This window comes from Panulirus ornatus, chromosome 29 (genome assembly GCF_036320965.1).
Source record: "Panulirus ornatus isolate Po-2019 chromosome 29, ASM3632096v1, whole genome shotgun sequence".
Lineage (NCBI taxonomy): Eukaryota > Metazoa > Arthropoda > Malacostraca > Decapoda > Palinuridae > Panulirus > Panulirus ornatus.
Window position 1 is genome coordinate 18,898,028 of NC_092252.1, and position 23,757 is coordinate 18,921,784.

Below are 23,757 nucleotides of genomic sequence, written 5' to 3' on the forward strand. Positions count from 1 at the left end.
CATGATTCCATCCGCTGCCAAATCCACTCCCAGATATCTAAAATACTTCACTTACTCCAGTTTTTCTCCATTCAAACTTACCTCCCAATTGACTTGCCCCTCAACCCTACTGTACCTAATATCCTTGCTCTTATTCACATTTACTCTCAGCTTTCTTCTTTTTATTCTCCCTAAAATTTAATGATACTCTCTCACCCTATCTCCCATTTGTCCTCTTTTTCAACTCGTGCATCTTTCTCTTGACCTCCTGCCGCTTTCTTTTATACATCTCCATGTCACTTGCACAATTTCCCTGCAAAACTTGTCCAAATGCCTCTCTTCTCTTTCACAAATAATCTTACTTCTTCATCCCACCACTCACTACCCTTTCTAATCTGCCCACCTCCTATGCTTCTCAAGCCACATACATCTTTTGCCCAAGCCATAACTGCTTCCCTAAATACACCCCATTCCTCCCGTACTCCCTTTATGTCATTTGCTCTCACTTTTTGCCATTCTACACTCAATCTCTCCTGGTACTTCCTCATACAAGTCTCCATTCCAAGCTCACCCACTCTCACCACTCTCTTCTCCCTAACATTATCTCTTCTGAAAATCTCTACAAATCTTCATCTTTGCCTCAACAAGATAGTGATCAGACATCCCTCCAGATGCCCCTCTCAGAGCATTAACATCCAAAAGTCTCTCTTTTACACACCAGTCCTTTTTCAGCACACAAATCTAAAAGCTCTTCACCATTTCCATTTACAACACTGAACACCCCATGTACACCAATTATACCCTCAACTGCTACATAACTCACCTTTGCATTCAAATCACATCCATCACTATAACCGAGTCTCAGGCAACCAAACTGCAAATACACTCACTCAGCTGCTCCCAAAACACTTGCCGCTCATGATCTTTCTTCTCATGACCAGGTACATTGGCATCAATAATCACCCTATATCTCTCTCCATCCACCTTCAGTTTTACCCATATCAATCTAGAGTTTACTTTCTTACACTATAACATACTCCCACGATTCCTGCTTCCGGAGTAGTGCTACTCCTTCCTTTGCTCTTGTCCTCTCACTAATCCCTGACTTTACACCCAAGACATCCCCAAACCACTCTTCCCCTTTACCCTTGAGCTTCATTTCACTCAAGAGCCAAAACATCCAGGTTCCTTTCCTCAAACATACTACCTCTCTCTCCTTTTTTCTCATCTTGGATACACCCATACACATTCAGACACACTAATCTGAGCCTTCCAGGAGGATGAACACTCCCCACTCTACTCCTTCTTGTTTCCCTTTTTTGAAATTTAAATAAAAGGGGGTGGGTTCCAGCCCCCACTCCCGCCTTCTTTAGTCACTTTCTACAACACACAGGGAATATGTGGGAAGTATTCTTTCTTTCCTATCCCTTGGGATATGGGAGCAAGTATAGGAACAATTATAGTGTAGTAAACAAGTACTGGAACAAGTATAGTGTAATAAAAAAAAAAATAGGAGGAACAAGGAGACTTTGAAAAGAATACCATTTTCAAGGCAGAAGAAAATCCAAAAAATTTCCATGAATTCATTTGGAGTTGGTTATCAGCTAAATAGTAACTAATCATGCTAAGGGATTATTTAGAGGAAAGTTGTTGAAAAAGTTTACTTTTCTTTCTGCCTCATCCACAGCTGGACTGCTGGCATTCTGTCACAACATCACACTTGACAAAGCTTAACTCACACAACTCATTTTTTCATAACTCTATTTTCCTGCAGTGAGCACCTGTCAGGAAGACTCATGTGAGGAACTGCATTACAAGTTCATAAGTGTTTTCAGAGTGGAAGACACAAGCCTTAACAACAGTGAGATGGAAAGTGGTGGCAGTTTCAAAAAAAATATATATAAAAAAGACATTTAACAAATTTTAACATCTTGACCCATACATGGTTCATGTTCCTGATGAAATTTCACCATATGTGCTGAAGATATGTGCATATATGCTAGATAAACCTCTTAAAATACTGTTCAAGATGTCACTGGAGAGAGGCAGAGTGCTAAGGAAATGAAAAGGGGTGAACATCATTCCTAGCTATAAGAAGGGAGACCAAGAAGAGGCACTTAACTACAGACTAGTCAAACTGACAAGTGTGGTTTGTACAGTTCTTGAGATAATTAGTTAGCAAATAAATGACACTACAGATCAGAAATCCCTAAGTGAGAAACAGTACAGCTTTTAGCAAAAGGTCATGTGTAATAAGTCTCTTACATTCCTACAAGACACTGAACTCTGTCTTAGATAGATGGGAAGGCTGGGTAGATTGTATGTGTCTGGAATGCTAGGAAGCATTTGACAAAGTCCAGCACGGGTGGCTGATTAAAAAGCTGGATCATCTGGCAGGAATACAGTGAAAGCTCTTTCAATGGATAGATTATCTCAGGAGAGAACAGAAGATGAATGTCAGAGAAGCCTTCTCCAAATATCTTGATGACCCATGGAGTGGCAGAGGATTCTGTTCTACATCTACATAAATGACTTGCCTGAAGGCAAGAACTATCTATCTATCTATGTCTCTGATGCTGTTACTTCTGAGACCTCCCTCAAGGGGGTGGTTATGGCAAAACTCTTCATAACTAGTGAACTTCAGTGCTGCAACCCTAGCAGAGTAATTTCAGAGGCTCCTACCTAATGTTCCCATCAACTACTATTAACTAATGTCTGCCTAATGTTCCAGCCTACTACTTCTACCTAATGCTCCAAACTAAATGTTCCTACCTACTACTTCTACCTAATGTTCCTACTTAATGCTCCTGTCCGATGTTCCTACCGACTAGTTCTATCTCTTGCTCCAACCATCTTGCCAAAAGGCAAAGCACTCACCACAGAAAAATCTAGTTATGAAGAATGAGTTGTGTGAGTTAAGTGTTTGTCAAGAGTTATGCATCACAAGGAGATATTGTATGTTTGGGGACAAAATGCCAGCAGGTCAAGTGTGGGGAAAGAAAAAAAAAACAAAAAAACACCCATTTGGGTCAAAGGAGTGCAACTTAATAACCACTGAAGGGCTGGCTCACTATGCAGACATCACTGACCCTCTTGATACCCAGGCAGGTAGAGCCAGTATTATACCTCCCTGGTTGGTGGCTGCCTACCAACAACTACCTACTACTAGTAATATACTTCCCTGATTCAAGTTACTGCAAGATATTTGACCATTAACTTGCTGACCATCAATGTCAGGTAAAACTTCCTAAGCCATACTTACTAAACTGATATGTCTGTTTCATCAGGAACACATGAATCTGTTGGATTCAAGAAAGGCTGAAGTACAAATGCAGAGAAAGTCTAAAGTGGTCAATAGAGGGTGATAAAATCTTATGGGGCATTTACATCTAAATATCTAGGTTATCAAATCATCAAAATACAAGCATGAAAGGTGCAACAAGAGAAATCTCTAACCTTTCCTTCAACAGAGTTTCCTCCTATACTAAAAGTGCTCCATGAAAATTATATTTTCATCACCACATGGAATTATAAATCTAAATTCAATCATCTATACTTATGGTCTTTTCCACAGGACTTTGTTTAATTCATATATTATCCACTTACTCATACACACTATCATATGTGATCAGTTATTTACATCTTTCCTCTAATCAACTTAGAAAAAAAATTTCAAAATGTCACTTCCCTGTATAATTATATCTGGCCTCAAACCATCTGAGGTTGATCTATGCTATTCTCTACAACTTTTCAAAGTTTCTACCCCTACCCACTTATACACCAATCCTACATTCAGAAGTGAGAAATTATACTACTTTTAACTTTCAAATCTCCCTTCAGCACTCAAATGATCACTTCAGTCTGTCTAGTCTAATGACCTTCCAATCATGGCAATAGTGCATTAAAACAACATTCTCTACTTGCCACAACTTGTTTCATCGACAGTGTTTATTGACCTTCCAATCATAACAATACTGCATTAAAACAACATTCTCTACTTGCCACAACTAGTTTCATTGAGTGTTTACTGACCTTCCAATCATGGCAATATTGCATTAAAACAATTCTCTACTTGCCACAACTAGTTTCATCGACTGTTTATTGACCTTCCAATCATGGCAATACTGCACAAAAACAAGATTCTCTACTTGCCACAACTAGTTTCATCGACAGTGTTTATGCAAGCTGTTACACTCGAAAGAAGTAGTACTTAGTACATACAGTCTGAAATCCAATATGGGAGTGCTGAAGAATGTGCGGAAAGAGTGATCATTATCTGGAACGGCAGAAACAGGCATAGGTATAGTAGTCCCAACAATATCATATGGATGCATGACATGGATTAAAGATAAGGCTGTGCAGAGGAGGGTGGATGTTTAGGAAGGACTAATACCTGAATGTGTATGCAGATGACACAAACGTTATTTAGGAAGTAAAAATGAGGGGTACTGCCTCAGCTTGGAATTACAAGGGGATCTGAACAGTCTCCAAAGTTGATGAGATTTAACCTAAGTAAATGCAGATGAATGAGGAAGGGACAAATTGGAAAAAGGCCTCAACACGATTATCATCTTCTTCATACTTGATCACCGTTTCCTATGTTCAGCAAGGTAGAATCAGGAACAGATAAAGAAAGGCCACATCCACCCTCCAATCCATTCTCTAGCTGTCAGAGTTACTACATAGCAGGAAATAAGCTTCATTATTCTGTGTGTGAAAAAGACTTGGGGGTCAACATCACCCATAACCTGTTATCAAATTCCTTTACTTGGAGAAGAGTTAAAGAGACACACTGTCTGCAGGCAAATATCAAAATGATCTTCATGTATGTGAATAAGGAAATATTTAGGAAGCTGTTCATAACCTAAATAAGGCCAAAACTAGGATATGCTACTCAAATTTGCTCATTACATCTAATGAAATACAAAGATATAATAGAGAAAGTCCAGAGAAGGGCAACAAAAAATATTACAGAAGTAAGAGAATAAGTTACAGAGAAAGGCTTGAGGCTTTAAATTTGCCCTCTTGGGAGAGAAAAGGAGGAGGAGTAACCTGATCATAACCTTTCATTTCTAAAAACAGAATGACAGTGTGGACAGTGAACAGTTCTTCCAGAGATGCAGGATTAAAACAACAAGAGGATATAACATGAAATTAGGAAGAAATCTTTTAAAAAAGATTCAAGGAAAAACTTTTATAGTATAAGTGTAGTGTATGAATGGATCAGAATGACTAAAGACATGATTATTGCAGACAGAATATGTAAATTCAGAAAACTGTGAGAGTAGAGATATTACAACACCCTCCCATACAGTATACATATTTTTTTTTTTTTTTTTTTTTTTTATACTTTGTCGCTGTCTCCCGCGTTTGCGAGGTAGCGCAAGGAAACAGACGAAAGAAATGGCCCAACCCCCCCCCCCCATACACATGTACATACACACGTCCACACACGCAAATATACATACCTACACAGCTTTCCATGGTTTACCCCAGACGCTTCACATGCCTTGATTCAATCCACTGACAGCACGTCAACCCCTGTATACCACATCGCTCTAATTCACTCTATTCCTTGCCCTCCTTTCACCCTCCTGCATGCTCAGGCCCCGATCACACAAAATCTTTTTCACTCCATCTTTCCACCTCCAATTTGGTCTCCCTCTTCTCCTCGTTCCCTCCACCTCCGACACATATATCCTCTTGGTCAATCTTTCCTCACTCATTCTCTCCATGTGACCAAACCATTTCAAAACACCCTCTTCTGCTCTCTCAACCACGCTCTTTTTATTTCCACACATCTCTCTTACCCTTACGTTACTTACTCGATCAAACCACCTCACACCACACATTGTCCTCAAACATCTCATTTCCAGCACATCAATCCTCCTGCGCACAACTCTATCCATAGCCCACGCCTCGCAACCATACAACATTGTTGGAACCACTATTCCTTCAAACATACCCATTTTTGCTTTCCGAGATAATGTTCTCGACTTCCACACATTTTTCAAGGCTCCCAAAATTTTCGCCCCCTCCCCCACCCTATGATCCACTTCCGCTTCCATGGTTCCATCCGCTGACAGATCCACTCCCAGATATCTAAAACACTTCACTTCCTCCAGTTTTTCTCCATTCAAACTCACCTCCCAATTGACTTGACCCTCAACCCTACTGTACCTAATAACCTTGCTCTTATTCACATTTACTCTTAACTTTCTTCTTCCACACACTTTACCAAACTCAGTCACCAGCTTCTGCAGTTTCTCACATGAATCAGCCACCAGCGCTGTATCATCAGCGAACAACAACTGACTCACTTCCCAAGCTCTCTCATCCCCAACAGACTTCATACTTGCCCCTCTTTCCAGGACTCTTGCATTTACCTCCCTAACAACCCCATCCATAAACAAATTAAACAACCATGGAGACATCACACACCCCTGCCGCAAACCTACATTCACTGAGAACCAATCACTTTCCTCTCTTCCTACACGTACACATGCCTTACATCCTCGATAAAAACTTTTCACTGCTTCTAACAACTTGCCTCCCACACCATATATTCTTAATACCTTCCACAGAGCATCTCTATCAACTCTATCATATGCCTTCTCCAGATCCATAAATGCTACATACAAATCCATTTGCTTTTCTAAGTATTTCTCACATACATTCTTCAAAGCAAACACCTGATCCACACATCCTCTACCACTTCTGAAACCGCACTGCTCTTCCCCAATCTGATGCTCTGTACATGCCTTCACCCTCTCAATCAATACCCTCCCATATAATTTACCAGGAATACTCAACAAACTTATACCTCTGTAATTTGAGCACTCACTCTTATCCCCTTTGCCTTTGTACAATGGCACTATGCACGCATTCCGCCAATCCTCAGGCACCTCACCATGAGTCACACACACACTAAATAACCTTACCAACCAGTCAACAATACAGTCACCCCCTTTTTTAATAAATTCCACTGCAATACCATCCAAACCTGCTGCCTTGCCGGCTTTCATCTTCCGCAAAGCTTTTACTACCTCTTCTCTGTTTACCAAATCATTTTCCCTAACCCTCTCACTTTGCACACCACCTCGACCAAAACACCCTATATCTGCCACTCTGTCATCAGACACATTCAACAAACCTTCAAAATACTCATTCCATCTCCTTCTCACATCACCACTACTTGTTATCACCTCCCCATTTACGCCCTTCACTGAAGTTCCCATTTGCTCCCTTGTCTTACGCACCCTATTTACCTCCTTCCAGAACATCTTTTTATTCTCCCTAAAATTTACTGATAGTCTCTCACCCCAACTCTCATTTGCCCTTTTTTTCACCTCTTGCACCTTTCTCTTGACCTCCTGTCTCTTTCTTTTATACATCTCCCACTCAATTGCATTTTTTCCCTGCAAAAATCGTCCAAATGCCTCTCTCTTCTCTTTCACTAATACTCTTACTTCTTCATCCCACCACTCACTACCCTTTCTAAACAGCCCACCTCCCACTCTTCTCATGCCACAAGCATCTTTTGCGCAATCCATCACTGATTCCCTAAATACATCCCATTCCTCCCCCACTCCCCTTACTTCCATTGTTCTCACCTTTTTCCATTCTGTACACAGTCTCTCCTGGTACTTCCCCACACAGGTCTCCTTCCCAAGCTCACTTACTCTCACCACCTTCTTCACCCCAACATTCACTCCTCTTTTCTGAAAACCCATACTAATCTTCACCTTAGCCTCCAGAAGATAATGATCAGACATCCCTCCAGTTGCACCTCTCAGCACATTAACATCCAAAAGTCTCTCTTTCGCACGCCTGTCAATTAACACGTAATCCAATAACGCTCTCTGGCCATCTCTCCTACTTACATAAGTATACTTATGTATATCTCGCTTTTTAAACCAGGTATTCCCAATCATTAGTCCTTTTTCAGCACACAAATCCACAAGCTCTTCACCATTTCCATTTACAACACTGAACACCCCATGCATACCAATTATTCCCTCAACTGCCACATTACTCACCTTTGCATTCAAATCACCCATCACTATAACCCGGTCTCGTGCATCAAAACCGCTAACACACTCATTCAGCTGCTCCCAAAACACTTGCCTCTCATGATCTTTCTTCTCATGCCCAGGTGCATATGCACCAATTATACATATATATGCAATAAAACCGCTCCAAATTACTAAGTCACCTGCACATCTTACACCCTCCTGCATATTCAGGTAGAGCCCTTAATGCATTTTTCCATTTATCTTTCTACCTTCTCCTCTGTTTATTCCTTATTTCCTCCATGTTTTCACTATAAGTCACCCCTCTCCTTATCCTCCTTAGTTCTTTCATATGTACTTTTTTTACTTCCAAACTTCTCTTTTACCCTAACATTTCCAACTTGGTCAAACATACTCAAACCACACATTGTCCTCAAACATTTACTTTCCAACACATTATTTATCTATATTAATTATTTTTCTTTATTTTGCTTTGTCGCTGTCTCCCACGTTAAAAAGGTAGCGCAAGGAAACAGACGAAAGAATGGCCCAACCCACCCACATGTATATACATACACGTCCACACACGCAAATATACATACCTATACATCTCAATGTATACATATATATACACACGCAGACTTATACATATATACACGTACATAATTCATACTGTCTGCCTTTATTCATTCCCATCACAACCGTGCCACACATGAAATAACAACCCCCTCCCCCCTCATGTGTACGAGGTAGCGCTAGGAAAAGAGAACAAAGGTCACATTCGTTCACACTCAGTCTCTAGCTGTCATGTAATAATGCACCAAAACCACAGCTCCCTTTCCATATCCAGGGCCCACAGAACTTTCCATGGTTTACCCCAGACGCTTCACATGCCCTGGTTCAATCCACTGTCAGCACGTCGACCCCGGTATACCACATCGTTCCAATTCACTCTATTCCTCCAAGCCTTTCACCCTCCTGCATGTTCAGGCCCTGATCACTCAAAATCTTTTTCAATCCATCTTTCCACCTCCAATTTGATCTGCCACTTCTCCTCGTTCCCTCCACCTCTGACACATATATCCTCTTGGTCAATATTTCCTCACTCATTCTCTCCAGGTGACCAAACCATTTCAAAACACCTTCTTCTGCTCTCTCAACCACACTCTTTTTATTACCACACATCTCTCTTACCCTTACATTACTTACTCGATCAAACCACCTCACACCACATATTGTCCTCAAACATCTCATTTCCAGCACATCCACCCTCCTGTGCACAACTCTATCCATAGCCCATGCTTGCAACCATATAACATTGTTGGAACCACTATTCCTTCAAACATACCCATTTTTGCTTTCCGATATAATGTTCTTGACTTCCACACATTCTTCAACGCTCCCAAAATTTTTGCCCCCTCCCCCACCCTATGATTCACTTCTGCTTCCATGGTTCCATACACTGCCAAATCCACTCCCAGATATCTAAAACACTTCACTTCCTCCAGTTTTTCTCCATTCAAACTTACCTCCTAATTGACTTGACCCTCAACCCTACTGTACCTAATAACCTTGCTCTTACTCACATTTACTCTCAACTTTCTTCTTTCACACACTTTACCAAACTCAGTCACCAGCTTCTGCAGTTTCTCACATGAATCAGCCAACAATGCTGTATCATAAGCGAACAACAACTGACTCACTTCCCAAGCTCTCATCCACAACAGACTGAATACTTGCCCCTCTTTCCAAAACTCTTGCATTCAACTCCCTAACAACCCCATCCATAAACAAATTAAACAACCATGGAGACATCACACACCCCTGACACAAACCTACTTTCACTGAGAACCAATCACTTTCCTCACTTCCTACAAGTACACATGCCTTACATCCCCAATAAAAACTTTTCACTCCTTCTAACAACTTGCCTCCCACGCCATATATTCTTAATACCTTCCACAGAGCATCTCTATCAACTCTATCATATGCCTTCTCCAGATCCATAAATGCTACATACAAATCCATTTGCTTTTCTAAGTATTTCTCACATACATTCTTCAAAGCAAACACCTGATCCACACATCTTCTACCACTTCTGAAACCACACTGCTCTTCCCCAGTCTGATGCTCTGTACATGCCTTCACCCTCTCAATCAATACCCTCAATACTCAATACAAATACTCAATAAAATACTCAATAGACTTATATACTTAATAATACTTAACAAATACTCAAAAAAATACTCAACAATACTTATACCTCTGTAATTTGAGCACTCACCTTTGTCCCCTTTGCCTCTGTACAATGGCACTATGCAAGCATTCCGCCAATCCTCAGGCACCTCACCATGAGTCATACATACATTAAATAACCTTACCAACCAGTCAACAATACAGTCACCGCCTTTTTTAATAAATTCCACTGCAATACCATCCAAACCCGCTGCCTTGCCGGCTTTCATCTTTCGCAAAGCTTTTACTACCTCTTCTCTGTTTACCAAATCATTTTCCCTAACCCTCTCACTTTGCACACCACCTCGACCAAAACACCCTACACCTGCCACTCTATCACCAAACACATTCAACAAACCTTCAAAATACTCACTCCATCTCCTTCTCACATCACCACTACTTGTTATCACTTCCCCATTAGTGCCCTTCACTGAAGTTCCCATTTGTTCCCTTGTCTTACGCACTTTATTTACCTCCTTCCAAAGCATCTTTTTATTCTCCCTAAGATTTAATGATACTCTCTCACCCCAACTCTCATTTGCCCTCTTTTTCACCTCTTGCACCTTTCTCTTGTCCTCCTGCCTCTTTCATTTATACATCTCCCACTCATTTGCATTATTTCCCTGCAAAAACCGTCCAAATACCTCTCTCTTCTCTTTCACTAATAATCTTACTTCTTCATCCCACCACTCACTACCCTTTCTAATCTGCCCACCTCCCACGCTTTTGCGCAAGCCATCACTGCTTCCCTAAATACATCCCATTCCTCCCCCATTCCCCTTACCTCCTTTGTTCTCACCTTTTCACATTCTGTGCTCAGTCTCTCCTGGTACTTCATCACACAAGTCTCCTTCCAAAGCTCACTTACTCTAACCACTCTTTTCACCCCAACATTCTCTCTTCTTTTCTGCAAACCTCTACAAATCTTCAAATTCGCCTCCACAAGATAATGATCAGACATCCCTCCAGTTGCACCTCTCAGCACATTAACATCTAAAAGTCTCTCTTTCACGTGCCTATCAATTTACATGTAATCCAGTAACGCTCTCTGGCCATCTTTCCTACTTACATACGTATATTTATGTATATCTCTTTTTAAACCAGGTATTCCCAATCAAAAGTCCTTTTTCAGCACATAAATCTACAAGCTCTTCACCATTTCCATTTACAACACTGAACACCCCATGCATACCAATTATTCCCTCAACTGCCACATTACTCATCTTTGAATTCAAATCACCCATCACTATAACCTGGTCTCATGCATCAAAACTACTAACACACTCATTCAGCTGCTCCCAAAACACTTGCCTCTCATGATCTTTCTTCTCATGCCCAGGTGCATATGCACCTCTCCATCAACTTTCAGTTTTACCCATATCAATCTAGAGTTTACTTTCTTACACTCTATCACATACTCCCACCTCTCCTGTTTCAGGAGTAGTGCTACTCCTTCCCTTGCTCTTGTCCTCTCACCTAACTTTACTCCCAAGACATTCCCAAACCACTCTTCCCCTTTACCTTTCAGCTTCGTTTCACTCAGAGCCAAAATATCCTTTTATTCTCCCTAAAATTTAATGACACTCTCACCCCAACTCTCATTTGCCCTCTTTTTCACCTCTTGCACCTTTCTCTTGACCTCCCGCCTCCTTCTTTTATACATCTCGCAATCATTTGCATTATTTCCCTGATAAACATGCACATCTTGTCTTACATAGGTTATTTACCTCCTTTCAAAACATCTTTTTATTTTCCCTAAAATTTAATGATACCTTCTCACCCCAATGCTCATTTGCCCTCTTTTTCAAATCTTGCACATTTCTCTTTACCTCTTGCCGCTTTCTTTTATACATGCCTCTCGTCAATACAAAAGTCATGACTACCATAACAACACACACCCATCTTTGCCTTAAGAGACTGTGACCCCTCTTTCTACACATTCCTCAAAGTACCTATGGTGGGTGGTAGGCAGCCACCGAACAGGTAGCTATATTACTAGTATCAATTGCCTGGGTATCGGGAAAGTCAGTGACTGAGTAATGAGCCACCACTTCAGTGGTTGTCAAGTTGCACTTCTCTGACCTAAGTAGATGACTTTTCCTTCTGCCTCACATACATGTGGACTGCTGGCATTCTGTCCACAAACAAACATTTTCTCCTTGTCAGTCATAACACTTGACAAACAATTAACTCACACAACTCATCCTTCCTACCTCTACTGGTGAATTTTCTGTGTTGAGTGCTATGCGCTAGCCCTGGCTTTAGGTAAAATGGTAGGGGTAACAGAGAGTAGTTGTAGGTATGAACATCAGACAGGAGCATTAGGTAGACACTGGCTAAGAGCATTAGGTAGAAGACGTAGGTTGGAACATTAGATAACCATATTAGATAATAGCTGTTCGTTGGAATATTTGGTAGACACATTACATAATAGCAGTTGGTATATTAGGTACAGGCCTCTGGAAACACTGCACATTTTCACAGCAATCATCCAAAATCTTAAGAATCTAAACCTAATACAGTCATAAGTAAGATGTATCTTACAAACAGCAATCTTCAACACTTACATTGTCCACAAGAGAAGAATCTATGGGATATGCAAAGAGTTCGTCTTTACTCGTGGGAATCTTGTCAATCATACTCTTTATGTGTTTACGCTTCTCTTCTCCACCACCCTTCTCCTTGCCACTCTTGTCCTTTCCTTGGGTTAGAAACAAAGGAATCTTAATAAAATAGCAAAATAAATGCCTGATATATTAAAAATGCACCTAAATATGTCAAATTCCTGCCAAACCTAACCAATAACTAACATTACAATTTGTGGTATTCAGTTCTAGTAATCATAGTATTACCTGGTTCTATTGAATTTCTTAACAATTTTTGCAGGGGATCTTCCTTTGCACTCAGAGTCCGTTCTATAAATGACAAAAAAAAATACATTTAAACCGATATATGAAAAGCCAAGAATGTTCAACTATATTTCAAAACACTAAAAGAGAACTATTTATAATCAATACTGAAAAGGTAAAGAAAGAAAATTCTTATTCAAAGCCAATGAAATATTCAACATTATTATGTTAACTCTCTCAGAGTTTTCAAGCATGATTTTACGTATCACTAAATATAAATCTAAGGTTTTCATAAAACATTACTCGCATGAAGTTTTGTACATAAGCATAACGTTTACTTTTTTTTTTTGCACTTCACTGGCTTTCATTTTCTCATGTGTTGTTGGTGGCTGGATCTCTCATCATTTGCCTGGCTCATCTGTCCTACTATGTCTCAGTTCTCCCAAGACATGGTCTGTGCACGTGTTTTCACAATTGTTTTTAATGTGGTCTTAGCACTACTATTTTAGTGTTAAACTTTGAAAGCTGTTTTAAAATACCAGTGATTATAAGAACAATGGTGAATAACCTTAAAGCATTCCCAACGGATGTATATATATTCTAAAGTGCAAATATTCAGCTGCTGATGCCATGAAGGCCATAAATGTTCTTCAAAAAAGGCAGCAAATGAAGGCTAAAATCTATAGTGCTATTTGTTTGGATAAAGACAACGAAGCTAAAGTTGGATGATCTTGATGTAGTGACCCTTTTTGGGGTGAAAATTACAAACATATTTGGTACTAGTAACTGAACAAGACCTTGACACCCAGGACCCATGGAGATGGAGTTATATCCATATTACTTATCCTCATATCTTTACCTATGCTTTAGTTCTAATGAAAGTTACAGACATAAGTGAATATCTATCATTTCTACAAATTACACATTAATTCTAAATATTTATAAATGCATATTAATCCCTAAACATACCACTAACTCTTCCTTTCCAACCCTTAAAATTCATGTTTTCACATTAAAAAATCTTATCTACCCTTACAAATTCAAGGATATTCACATTACGAAAAACACGTCCTACAACATATCATCCACTAGTTTCACAGTAATAATGTAAGGGAATTTTGCAGATTTTTCCGCACAATGCATTAAAAAATGCAATAGTAAATATGGGGATAATGTTAGATGTTACAACATGTCAGGTTTATTTTACTTACACCAAAAAATTGATTACCGATTCTTACTATGTTTTATCTTATATATTTAATATTCTCTTGTTATAATGAATGTTATCAAAAAAAAAGTCAAAAAATCAATAATAAAAGTTTGGAAAATTACCAACCACACCAATCAGAAGCAGTGTTGTCAACATAAGGTGGGCACTGGCAACAGTGCACTTTTACAAGAAAACCTTCTCCGGTCTTATCTTGGTTACCTTCTCCGTTCTTATCTTGGTTACCTTCCAATGCTGGAAGAGTCAGCATCCATAAAATCACTCTCCACATGATCTATCAAATCACTGAGGACCATCATCTGCCTGGTCCTCCAAATCTAGCTAAAAGCCACTCTGTGTCCTTCCTAGAAAACTCATGAAAATGTGCTCTCATTGGCATGACCAGATCATAACTGACTGTGGGTATATGTTATCACACACTGCTGCCTCAGGCACCAAACAGGCTTGATGTGTGGCTTTGAAAGGGAGGAACAAAACGCAATTTGTAAATATCCATCTAGAGGCGTCACTCAGCTTGCATTTATATCCATCTGGAGACGTTAAGAGATTAAAAATATCTAATTTTACAACATGATTTCAATAGAAATACCTATCCTACATCTTTATTGAAAAAAATTCCAGATAAACATTTCAAGGTCATTTTGGAGATATTTTTCCTCTTCAATTAGAATGCATCTAAACAAGAAAAACACAAACACTTTTGACAAAAGCATGAAATCAACTGAGATCCCAGGACCCTAGGAAGGTGGGAGAGTCACCTTACTTGGGACTCTCAGTGTGTCAATATAGTAATGTGAACCTGTTAAGCAAAGAATCCATAACAGTATAAAGTCAAATCATATTCATGAGGTACTCACTTTACAAAATCATTAAATATATACATCATCTTTGTTAAACATCTATTATGGTAGAATCACATCCAGTTTAACTTGTCAATAACCACAACTGGAATGCCAATACAGGGCCAGCCAAATATACATGTGAAGGGCTTCATTACTTACTTAAATATTCATATATTTGTCAATGATATCCGACATTGGTACATACCTGGAAGAGGCAGCTTCTTCTTCTTTGCTGGCAAGTCATCATCATCTTGGTTAAAAACATCCTTCACATCATACTTCTTTCTTTTAGCTGGTTGTGGTGTGGTTTCCGCAGATGACAAAAAAGCATCTGAAGACAAATATAATGTGAAATATCATAACTAGTAAATGACTCACAAGTAGACACAATATACACTGTGGAAACATTAAGTAATTTCTAAACTCCAACAAGTATTTTAACCCCTTAACAGTGCAACTACTCATCCCAGTACTTTTTTTTTTTTTTTTTTTTGTAAAATATATCCCCTCTGGGGATAGGGGACAAAGAATACTTCCCACATATTCCCCACATGTTGTAGAAGGAGACTAAAAGAGGCAGGAGTGGGGGGGGCTGGAAACCCTCTGCTCCTTGTATTTCAATTTCTAAAAGGGGATAGAGTGGCAGATATAGGGTGTTTTGGTCGAGGTGGTGTGCAAAGTGAGAGGGTTAGGGAAAATGATTTGGTAAACAGAGAAGTAGTAAAAGCTTTGCGGAAGATGAAAGCTGGCAAGGCAGCACGGGTTGGATGGTATTGCTGTGGAATTTATTAAAAAAAGGGGGTGACTGTATTGTTGACTGGTTGGTAAGGTTATTCAATGTATGTATGACTCACGGTGAGGTGCCTGAGGATTGGCGGAATGCCTGCATAGTGCCATTGTACAAAGGCAAAGGGGATAAGAGTGAGTGCTCAAATTACAGAGGTATAAGTTTGTTGAGTATTCCTGGTAAATTATATGGGAGGGTATTGATTGAGAGGGTGAAGGCATGTACAGAGCATCAGATTGGGGAAGAGCAGTGTGGTTTCAGAAGTGGTAGAGGATGTGTGGATCAGGTGTTTGCTTTGAAGTATGTATCTGAGAAATACTTAGAAAAGCAAATGGATTTGTATGTAGCATTTATGGATCTGGAGAAGGCATATGATAGAGTTGATAGAGATGCTCTGTGGAAGGTATTAAGAATATATGGTGTGGGAGGCAAGTTGTTAGAAGCAGTGAAAAGTTTTTATCGAGGATGTAAGGCATGTGTACGTGTAGGAAGAGAGGAAAGTGATTGGTTCTCAGTGAATGTAGGTTTGCGGCAGGGGTGTGTGATGTCTCCATGGTTGTTTAATTTGTTTATGGATGGGGTTGTTAGGGAGGTGAATGCAAGAGTTTTGGAAAGAGGGGCAAGTATGAAGTCTGTTGGGGATGAGAGAGCTTGGGAAGTGAGTCAGTTGTTGTTCGCTGATGATACAGCGCTGGTGGCTGATTCATGTGAGAAACTGCAGAAGCTGGTGACTGAGTTTGGTAAAGTTTGTGAAAGAAGAAAGTTAAGAGTAAATGTGAATAAGAGCAAGGTTATTAGGTACAGTAGGGTTGAGGGTCAAGTCAATTGGGAGGTGAGTTTGAATGGAGAAAAACTGGAGGAAGTGAAGTGTTTTAGATATCTGGGAGTGGATCTGGCAGCGGATGGAACCATGGAAGCGGAAGTGGATCATAGGGTGGGGGAGGGGGCGAAAATTCTGGGAGCCTTGAAGAATGTGTGGAAGTCGAGAACATTATCTCGGAAAGCAAAAATGGGTATGTTTGAAGGAATAGTGGTTCCAACAATGTTGTATGGTTGCGAGGCGTGGGCTATGGATAGAGTGGTGCGCAGGAGGATGGATGTGCTGGAAATGAGATGTTTGAGGACAATGTGTGGTGTGAGGTGGTTTGATCGAGTAAGTAACGTAAGGGTAAGAGAGATGTGTGGAAATAAAAAAGAGCGTGGTTGAGAGAGCAGAAGAGGGTGTTTTGAAATGGTTTGGGCACATGGAGAGAATGAGTGAGGAAAGATTGACCAAGAGGATATATGTGTCGGAGGTGGAGGAAACGAGGAGGAGAGGGAGACCAAATTGGAGGTGGAAAGATGGAGTGAAGAAGATTTTGTGTGATCGGGGCCTGAACATGCAGGAGGGTGAAAGGAGGGCAAGGAATAGAGTGAATTGGAGCGATGTAGTATACCGGGGTTGACGTGCTGTCAGTGGATTGAATCAGGGCATGTGAAGCGTCTGGGGTAAACCATGGAAAGCTGTGTAGGTATGTATATTTGCGTGTGTGGACGTAAGTATATACATGTGTATGGGGGTGGGTTGGGCCATTTCTTTCATCTGTTTCCTTGCGCTACCTCGCAAATGCGGGAGACAGCGGAAAAAAAAAAAAAAAGTTTGTTGAGTATTCCTGGTAAATTATATGGGAGGGTATTGATTGAGAGAGTGAAGGCATGTACAGAGCATCAGATTGGGGAAGAGCAGTGTGGTTTCAGAAGTGGTAGAGGATGTGTGGCATCAGGTGTTTGCTTTGAAGAATGTATGTGAGAAAAGCTTAGAAAAGCAAATGAATTTGTATGTAGCATTTATGGATCTGGAAAAGGCACATGATAGAGTTGACAGAGATGCTCTGTGGAAGGTATTAAGAGTATATGGCGTGGGAGGCAAGTTGTTAGAAGCAGCGAAAAGTTTTTATCGAGGATGTAAGGCATGTGTACGTGTAGGAAGAGAGGAAAGTGATTGGTTCTCAGTGAATGTAGGTTTGCGGCAGGGGTGTGTGATGTCTCCATGGTAGTTTAATTTGTTTATGGATGGGGTTGTTAGGGAGGTGAATGCAAGAGTTTTGGAAAGAGGGGCAAGTATGCAGTCTGTTGTGGATGAGAGAGCTTGGGAAGTGAGTCAGTTGTTGTTCGCTGATGATACAGCGCTGGTGGCTGACTCATGTGAGAAACTGCAGAAGCTGGTGACTGAGTTTGGTAAAGTGTGTGAAAGAAGAAAGTTAAGAGTAAATGTGAATAAGAGCAAGGTTATTAGGTACAGTAGAGCTGAGGGACAAGTCAATTGGGAGGTAAGTTTGAATGGAGAAAAACTGGAGGAAGTGAAGTGTTTTAGATATCCGGGAGTGGATTTGGCAGTGAATGGAACCATGGAAGTGGAAGTGAATCATAGGGTGGGAGAGGGGGGCGAAAGTTCTGGGAGCATAGAAGAATGTCTGGAAGTCAAGAACATTATATCGGAAAGCAAAAATGGGTATGTTTGAAGGAATAGTGGTTCCAATAATGTTATATGGTTGCAAGGCGTGGGCTATAGATAGAGTTCTGCAGAGGAGGGTGGATATGCTGGAAATGAGATGTTTGAGGACAATATGTGGTGTGAGGTGGTTTGATCGAGTAAGTAATAATAGGGTAAGAGAGATGTGTGGTAATAAAAAGTGTGGCTGAGAGAGCAGAAGAGGGTGTTTTGAAATGGTTTGGTCACATGGAGAGAATGAGTGAGGAAAGATTGACCAAGAGGATATATGTGTCAGAGGTGGAGGGAACAAGGAGAAGTGGGAGACCAAATTGGAGGTGGAAGAAGGAGTAAAAAGATATTGAGAGATCAGGGCCTAAACATGCAGGAGGGTGAAAGGCGTGCAAGGAATAGAGGGAATTGGAACGATGTGGTATACTGGGGTCGATGTGCTGTCAATGGATTGAACCAGGGAATGTGAAGCATCTGAGATAAACCATGGAAAGTTCTGCGGTGCCTGGATGTGGAACGGGAGCTATGGTTTCAGTGCATTATAAATGACAGCTAGAGACTGAATGTGAACAAATGTGGCCTTTGTTGTCTATTCCTAGCGCTACCTCGTGCACATGAGGGGGGAGGGGGTTGTTGTTTCAGATGTGGCAGGGTGGCGGTGGTAATGAATAAAGACAGCAAGTATGAATTATGTACATGTGTATATATGTATATGCCTGTGTGTGTATATACATGTATACGTTGAGATGTATAGGCATGTATATTTGCATGTGTGGACGTGTATGTATATACATGTGTATGTGGGTGGGTTGGGCTATTCTTTCGTCTGCTTCCTTGCGCTACCTTGCTAATGTGGGAGACAGCAACAAAGCAAAATAAAATAAATAAATAAAGTTATAATTATACAAAATTACATATATAAAATAAATATAAAAAATATTGGGGAAGAGCTGTGTGGTTTCAGAAGTGGTAGAGGATGTGTGGATTAGGTGTTTGCTTTGAAGAATGTATGTGAGAAATACTTAGAAAAGCAAATGGATTTGTATGCAGCATTTATAGATCTGGAGAAGGCATATGATAAAGAGTTGATAGAGATGCTCTGTGGAAGGTATTAAGAATATATGGTGTGGGAGGCAAGTTGTTAGAAGCAGTGAAAAGTTTTTATCGAGGATTGTAAGGCATGTGTACATGTCGGAAGAGAGGAAAGTGATTGGTTCTCAGTGAATGTAGGTTTGCGGCAGGGGTGTGTGATGTCTCCATGGTTGTTTAATTTGTTTATGGATGGGGTTGTTAAGGAGGTGAATGCAAGAGATTTGGAAAGAGGGGCAAGTATGCAGTCTGTTGTGGATGAGAGAGCTTGGGAAGTGAGTCAGTTGTTGTTCACTGATGATACAGCACTAGTGGCTGATTCATGTGAGAAACTGCAGAAGATGGTGACTGAGTTTGGTAAAGTGAGTGAAAGAAGAAAGCTGAGAGTAAATGTGAATAAGAGCAAGGTTATTCGGTACAGTAGGGTTGAGGGACAAGTCAACTGGGAGGTAAGTTTGAATGGAGAAAAACTGGAGGAAGTGAAGTGTTTTAGATATCTGGGAGTGGATTTGGCAGTGAATGGAACCATGGAAGTGGAAGCGAATCATAGGGTGCAGAGAATGAGTGAGGAAAGATTGAGCAAGAGGATATGTGTCAGAGGTGGTGGGAACAAGGAGAAGTGGGAGACCAAATTGGAGATGGAAAGATGGAGTGAAAAAGATTTTGAGTGATCGGGGCCTGAACATGCAGGAGGGTGAAAGGCGTGCAAGGAATAAAGTGTATTGGAACGATGTGGTATAATGGGATCGACATGCTGTCAATGGATTGAACCAGGGCATGTGAAGCATCTGGGATAAACCATGGAAAGTTCTGTGGGGCCTGAATGTGGAAAGGGAGCTGTGGTTTCGGTGCATTATTACATGACAGCTAGAGTGTGAACGAATGTGGCCTTTGTTGTCTTTTCCTAGCACTACCTCGCGCACATGAGGGGGGAGGGGGTTGACATTTCATGTGAATGTACATGTGAATATATGAATATGTCTGTGTGTGTATACATATGTATACGTTGAGATGTATAAGTATGTATATTTGCGTGTGTGGATGTGTATGTATATACATGTGTATGTGGGTGGGTTGGGCCATTCTTTCGTCTGTTTCCTTGTGCTACCTCGCTAACGTGGGAGACAGCGACAAAGCAAAATAAAAAATATGAAATATATAAGATATACAAGATCATAAATATATAAGGCACAAGACTAGAAAGGGGAGTGAGTGGTGGGATGAAGAAGTATGATTGTTAGTGAAAGAGAAGAGAGAGGCATTTGGACGATTTTTGCAGGGAAATAGAGCAATGACTGGGAGATGTATATAAGAAAGAGGCAGGAGGTCAAGAGAAAGGTGCATGAGGTGAAAAAGGGGGCAAATGAGAGTTGGGGTGAGAGAGTATCATTAAATTCTACGGAAAATATAAAGATGTTTTGGAAGGAGGTAAATAAAGTACGTAAGACAAGAGAACAAATGGGAACATCGGTGAAGGGGGCTAATGGGGAGGTAATAACAAGTAACAAGGAGATGGAGAGAGTATTTTGAAGGTTTGTTGAATGTGTTTGATAGAAGCAGTGAAAAGTTTTTACCAAGGATGTAAGGCATGTGTACAAGTAGGAAGACAAGAAAGTGACAGGTTCCTGGTGAATGTTGGTTTGCTGCAGGGGTGCATGATGTCTCCATGGTTGTTTAATTGTTTATGGATAGAGATGTTAGGGAGGTGAATGCAAGAGTTTTGGAGAGAATGGCAAGAATGCAGTCTGATCTGGATGAGAGGGCTTAGGAAGTGAGTCAGTTGTTTGCTGATGATACAGCGCTGGTGGCTGATTCGGGTGAGAAACTGCAGAAGCTGGTGATTGAGTTTGGTAAAGTGTGTGAAAGAAGAAAGTTAAGAGTAAATGTGAATAAGAGCAAGGTTATCAGATCCAGTAGGGTTGAGAGCCAAGTTAATTTGGAGGTAAGTTTGAATGGAGAGAAACTTGAGGAAGTGAAGTGTTTTAGATATCTGGGAGTGGGTTTAGAAGCGGATGGAACCATGGAAGCGGAAGCGAATCATAGGGTGCAGAGAATGAGTGAGGAAAGATTGACCAAGAGGATATATGTGTCAGAGGTGGTGGGAACAAGGAGAAGTGGGAGACCAAATTGGAGGTGGAAAGATGGAGTGAAGAAGATTTTGTGTGATCGGGGCCTGAACATGCAGGAGGGTGAAAGGCGTGCAAGGAATAGAGGGAATTGGAACGATGTGGTATACTGGGGTCGATGTGTGTCAATGGATTGAACCAGGGCATGTGAAGCATCTGGGGTAAACCATGGAAAGTTTTGTGGGGCCTGGATGTGGAAAGGGAGCTGTGGTTTTGGTTCATTACACAGGACAGCTAGAGACTGAATGTGAACAAATGTGGCCTTTGTTGTCTTTTCCTAGCACTACCTCGCGCACATGAGGGGGGAGGGGGTTGTTGTTTCAGATGTGGCAGGGTGGCGGTGGTAATGAATAAAGACAGCAAGTATGAATTATGTACATGTGTATATATGTATATGCCTGTGTGTGTATATAAATGTATACGTTGAGATGTATAGGCATGTATATTTGCATGTGTGGACGTGTATGTATATACATGTGTATGTGGGTGGGTTGGGCTATTCTTTCGTCTGCTTCCTTGCGCTACCTTGCTAATGTGGGAGACAGCAACAAAGCAAAATAAAAAATATGAAATATATAAGATATACAAGATCATAAATATATAAGGCACAAGACTAGAAAGGGGAGTGAGTGGTGGGATGAAGAAGTAATATTGTTAGTGAAAGAGAAGAGAGAGGCATTTGGACGATTTTTGCAGGGAAATAGAGCAATGACTGGGAGATGTATATAAGAAAGAGGCAGGAGGTCAAGAGAAAGGTGCATGAGGTGAAAAAGGGGGCAAATGAGAGTTGGGGTGAGAGAGTATCATTAAATTCTACGGAAAATATAAAGATGTTTTGGAAGGAGGTAAATAAAGTACGTAAGACAAGAGAACAAATGGGAACATCGGTGAAGGGGGCTAATGGGGAGGTAATAACAAGTAACAAGGAGATGGAGAGAGTATTTTGAAGGTTTGTTGAATGTGTTTGATAGAAGCAGTGAAAAGTTTTTACCAAGGATGTAAGGCATGTGTACATGTCGGAAGAGAGGAAAGTGATTGGTTCTCAGTGAATGTAGGTTTGCGGCAGGGGTGTGTGATGTCTCCATGGTTGTTTAATTGTTTATGGATAGAGATGTTAGGGAGGTGAATGCAAGAGTTTTGGAAAGAGGGGCAAGTATGCAGTCTGTTGTGGATGAGAGAGCTTGGGAAGTGAGTCAGTTGTTTGCTGATGATACAGCGCTGGTGGCTGATTCATGTGAGAAACTGCAGAAGCTGGTGACTGAGTTTGGTAAAGTGTGTGAAAGAAGAAAGTTAAGAGTAAATGTGAATAAGAGCAAGGTTATTAGGTACAGTAGGGTTGAGGGTCAAGTCAATTGGGAGGTAAGTTTGAATGGAGAAAAACTGGAGGAAGTGAAGTGTTTTAGATATCTGGGAGTGGATTTGGCAGTGAATGGAACCATGGAAGTGGAAGCGAATCATAGGGTGCAGAGAATGAGTGAGGAAAGATTGACCAAGAGGATATATGTGTCAGAGGTGGAGGGAACAAGGAGAAGTGGGAGACCAAATTGGAGGTGGAAGGATGGAGTGAAAGACGCTTTGAAGGCTCGGAGCCTGAACATACACATGGGTGTGAGTCAACCAAGGAATAAACCAAATTGGAGCAATGTGGTTTACAGGTGGAGCAATGTGGTTTACAGGTGGAGCAATGTGGTTTACAGGTGGAGCAATGTGGTTTACAGGTGGAGCAATGTGGTTTACAGGTGGAGCAATGTGGTTTACAGGTGGAGCAATGTGGTTTACAGGTGGAGCAATGTGGTTTACAGGTGGAGCAATGTGGTTTACAGGTGGAGCAATGTGGTTTACAGGTGGAGCAATGTGGTTTACAGGTGGAGCAATGTGGTTTACAGGTGGAGCAATGTGGTTTACAGGTGGAGCAATGTGGTTTACAGGTGGAGCAATGTGGTTTACAGGTGGAGCAATGTGGTTTACAGGTGGAGCAATGTGGTTTACAGGTGGAGCAATGTGGTTTACAGGTGGAGCAATGTGGTTTACAGGTGGAGCAATGTGGTTTACAGGTGGAGCAATGTGGTTTACAGGTGGAGCAATGTGGTTTACAGGTGGAGCAATGTGGTTTACAGGTGGAGCAATG

The 23,757-nt window shown here is 40.9% G+C and overlaps 1 protein-coding gene across 5 annotated transcripts in view; it reads right to left on the bottom strand.

The window, feature by feature from the left end:
• LOC139758172 (RNA-binding protein 25-like) overlaps window positions 1–23,757 on the bottom strand; it is a 419,675-nt gene that overhangs the window by 27,988 nt on the left and 367,930 nt on the right. For 4 of the 5 annotated variants that reach the window (XM_071679363.1, XM_071679360.1, XM_071679361.1 and 1 more), the window contains 3 exons: window positions 15,351–15,476; window positions 13,079–13,141; window positions 12,794–12,927 (listed from right to left, as the gene is read on the bottom strand). In XM_071679363.1, the coding sequence (XP_071535464.1) occupies window positions 12,794–12,927; window positions 13,079–13,141; window positions 15,351–15,476 (323 nt within the window). The remainder of the gene's footprint in view (window positions 1–12,793; window positions 12,928–13,078; window positions 13,142–15,350; window positions 15,477–23,757) is intronic. The other variant, XM_071679362.1, reaches the window with a different exon arrangement.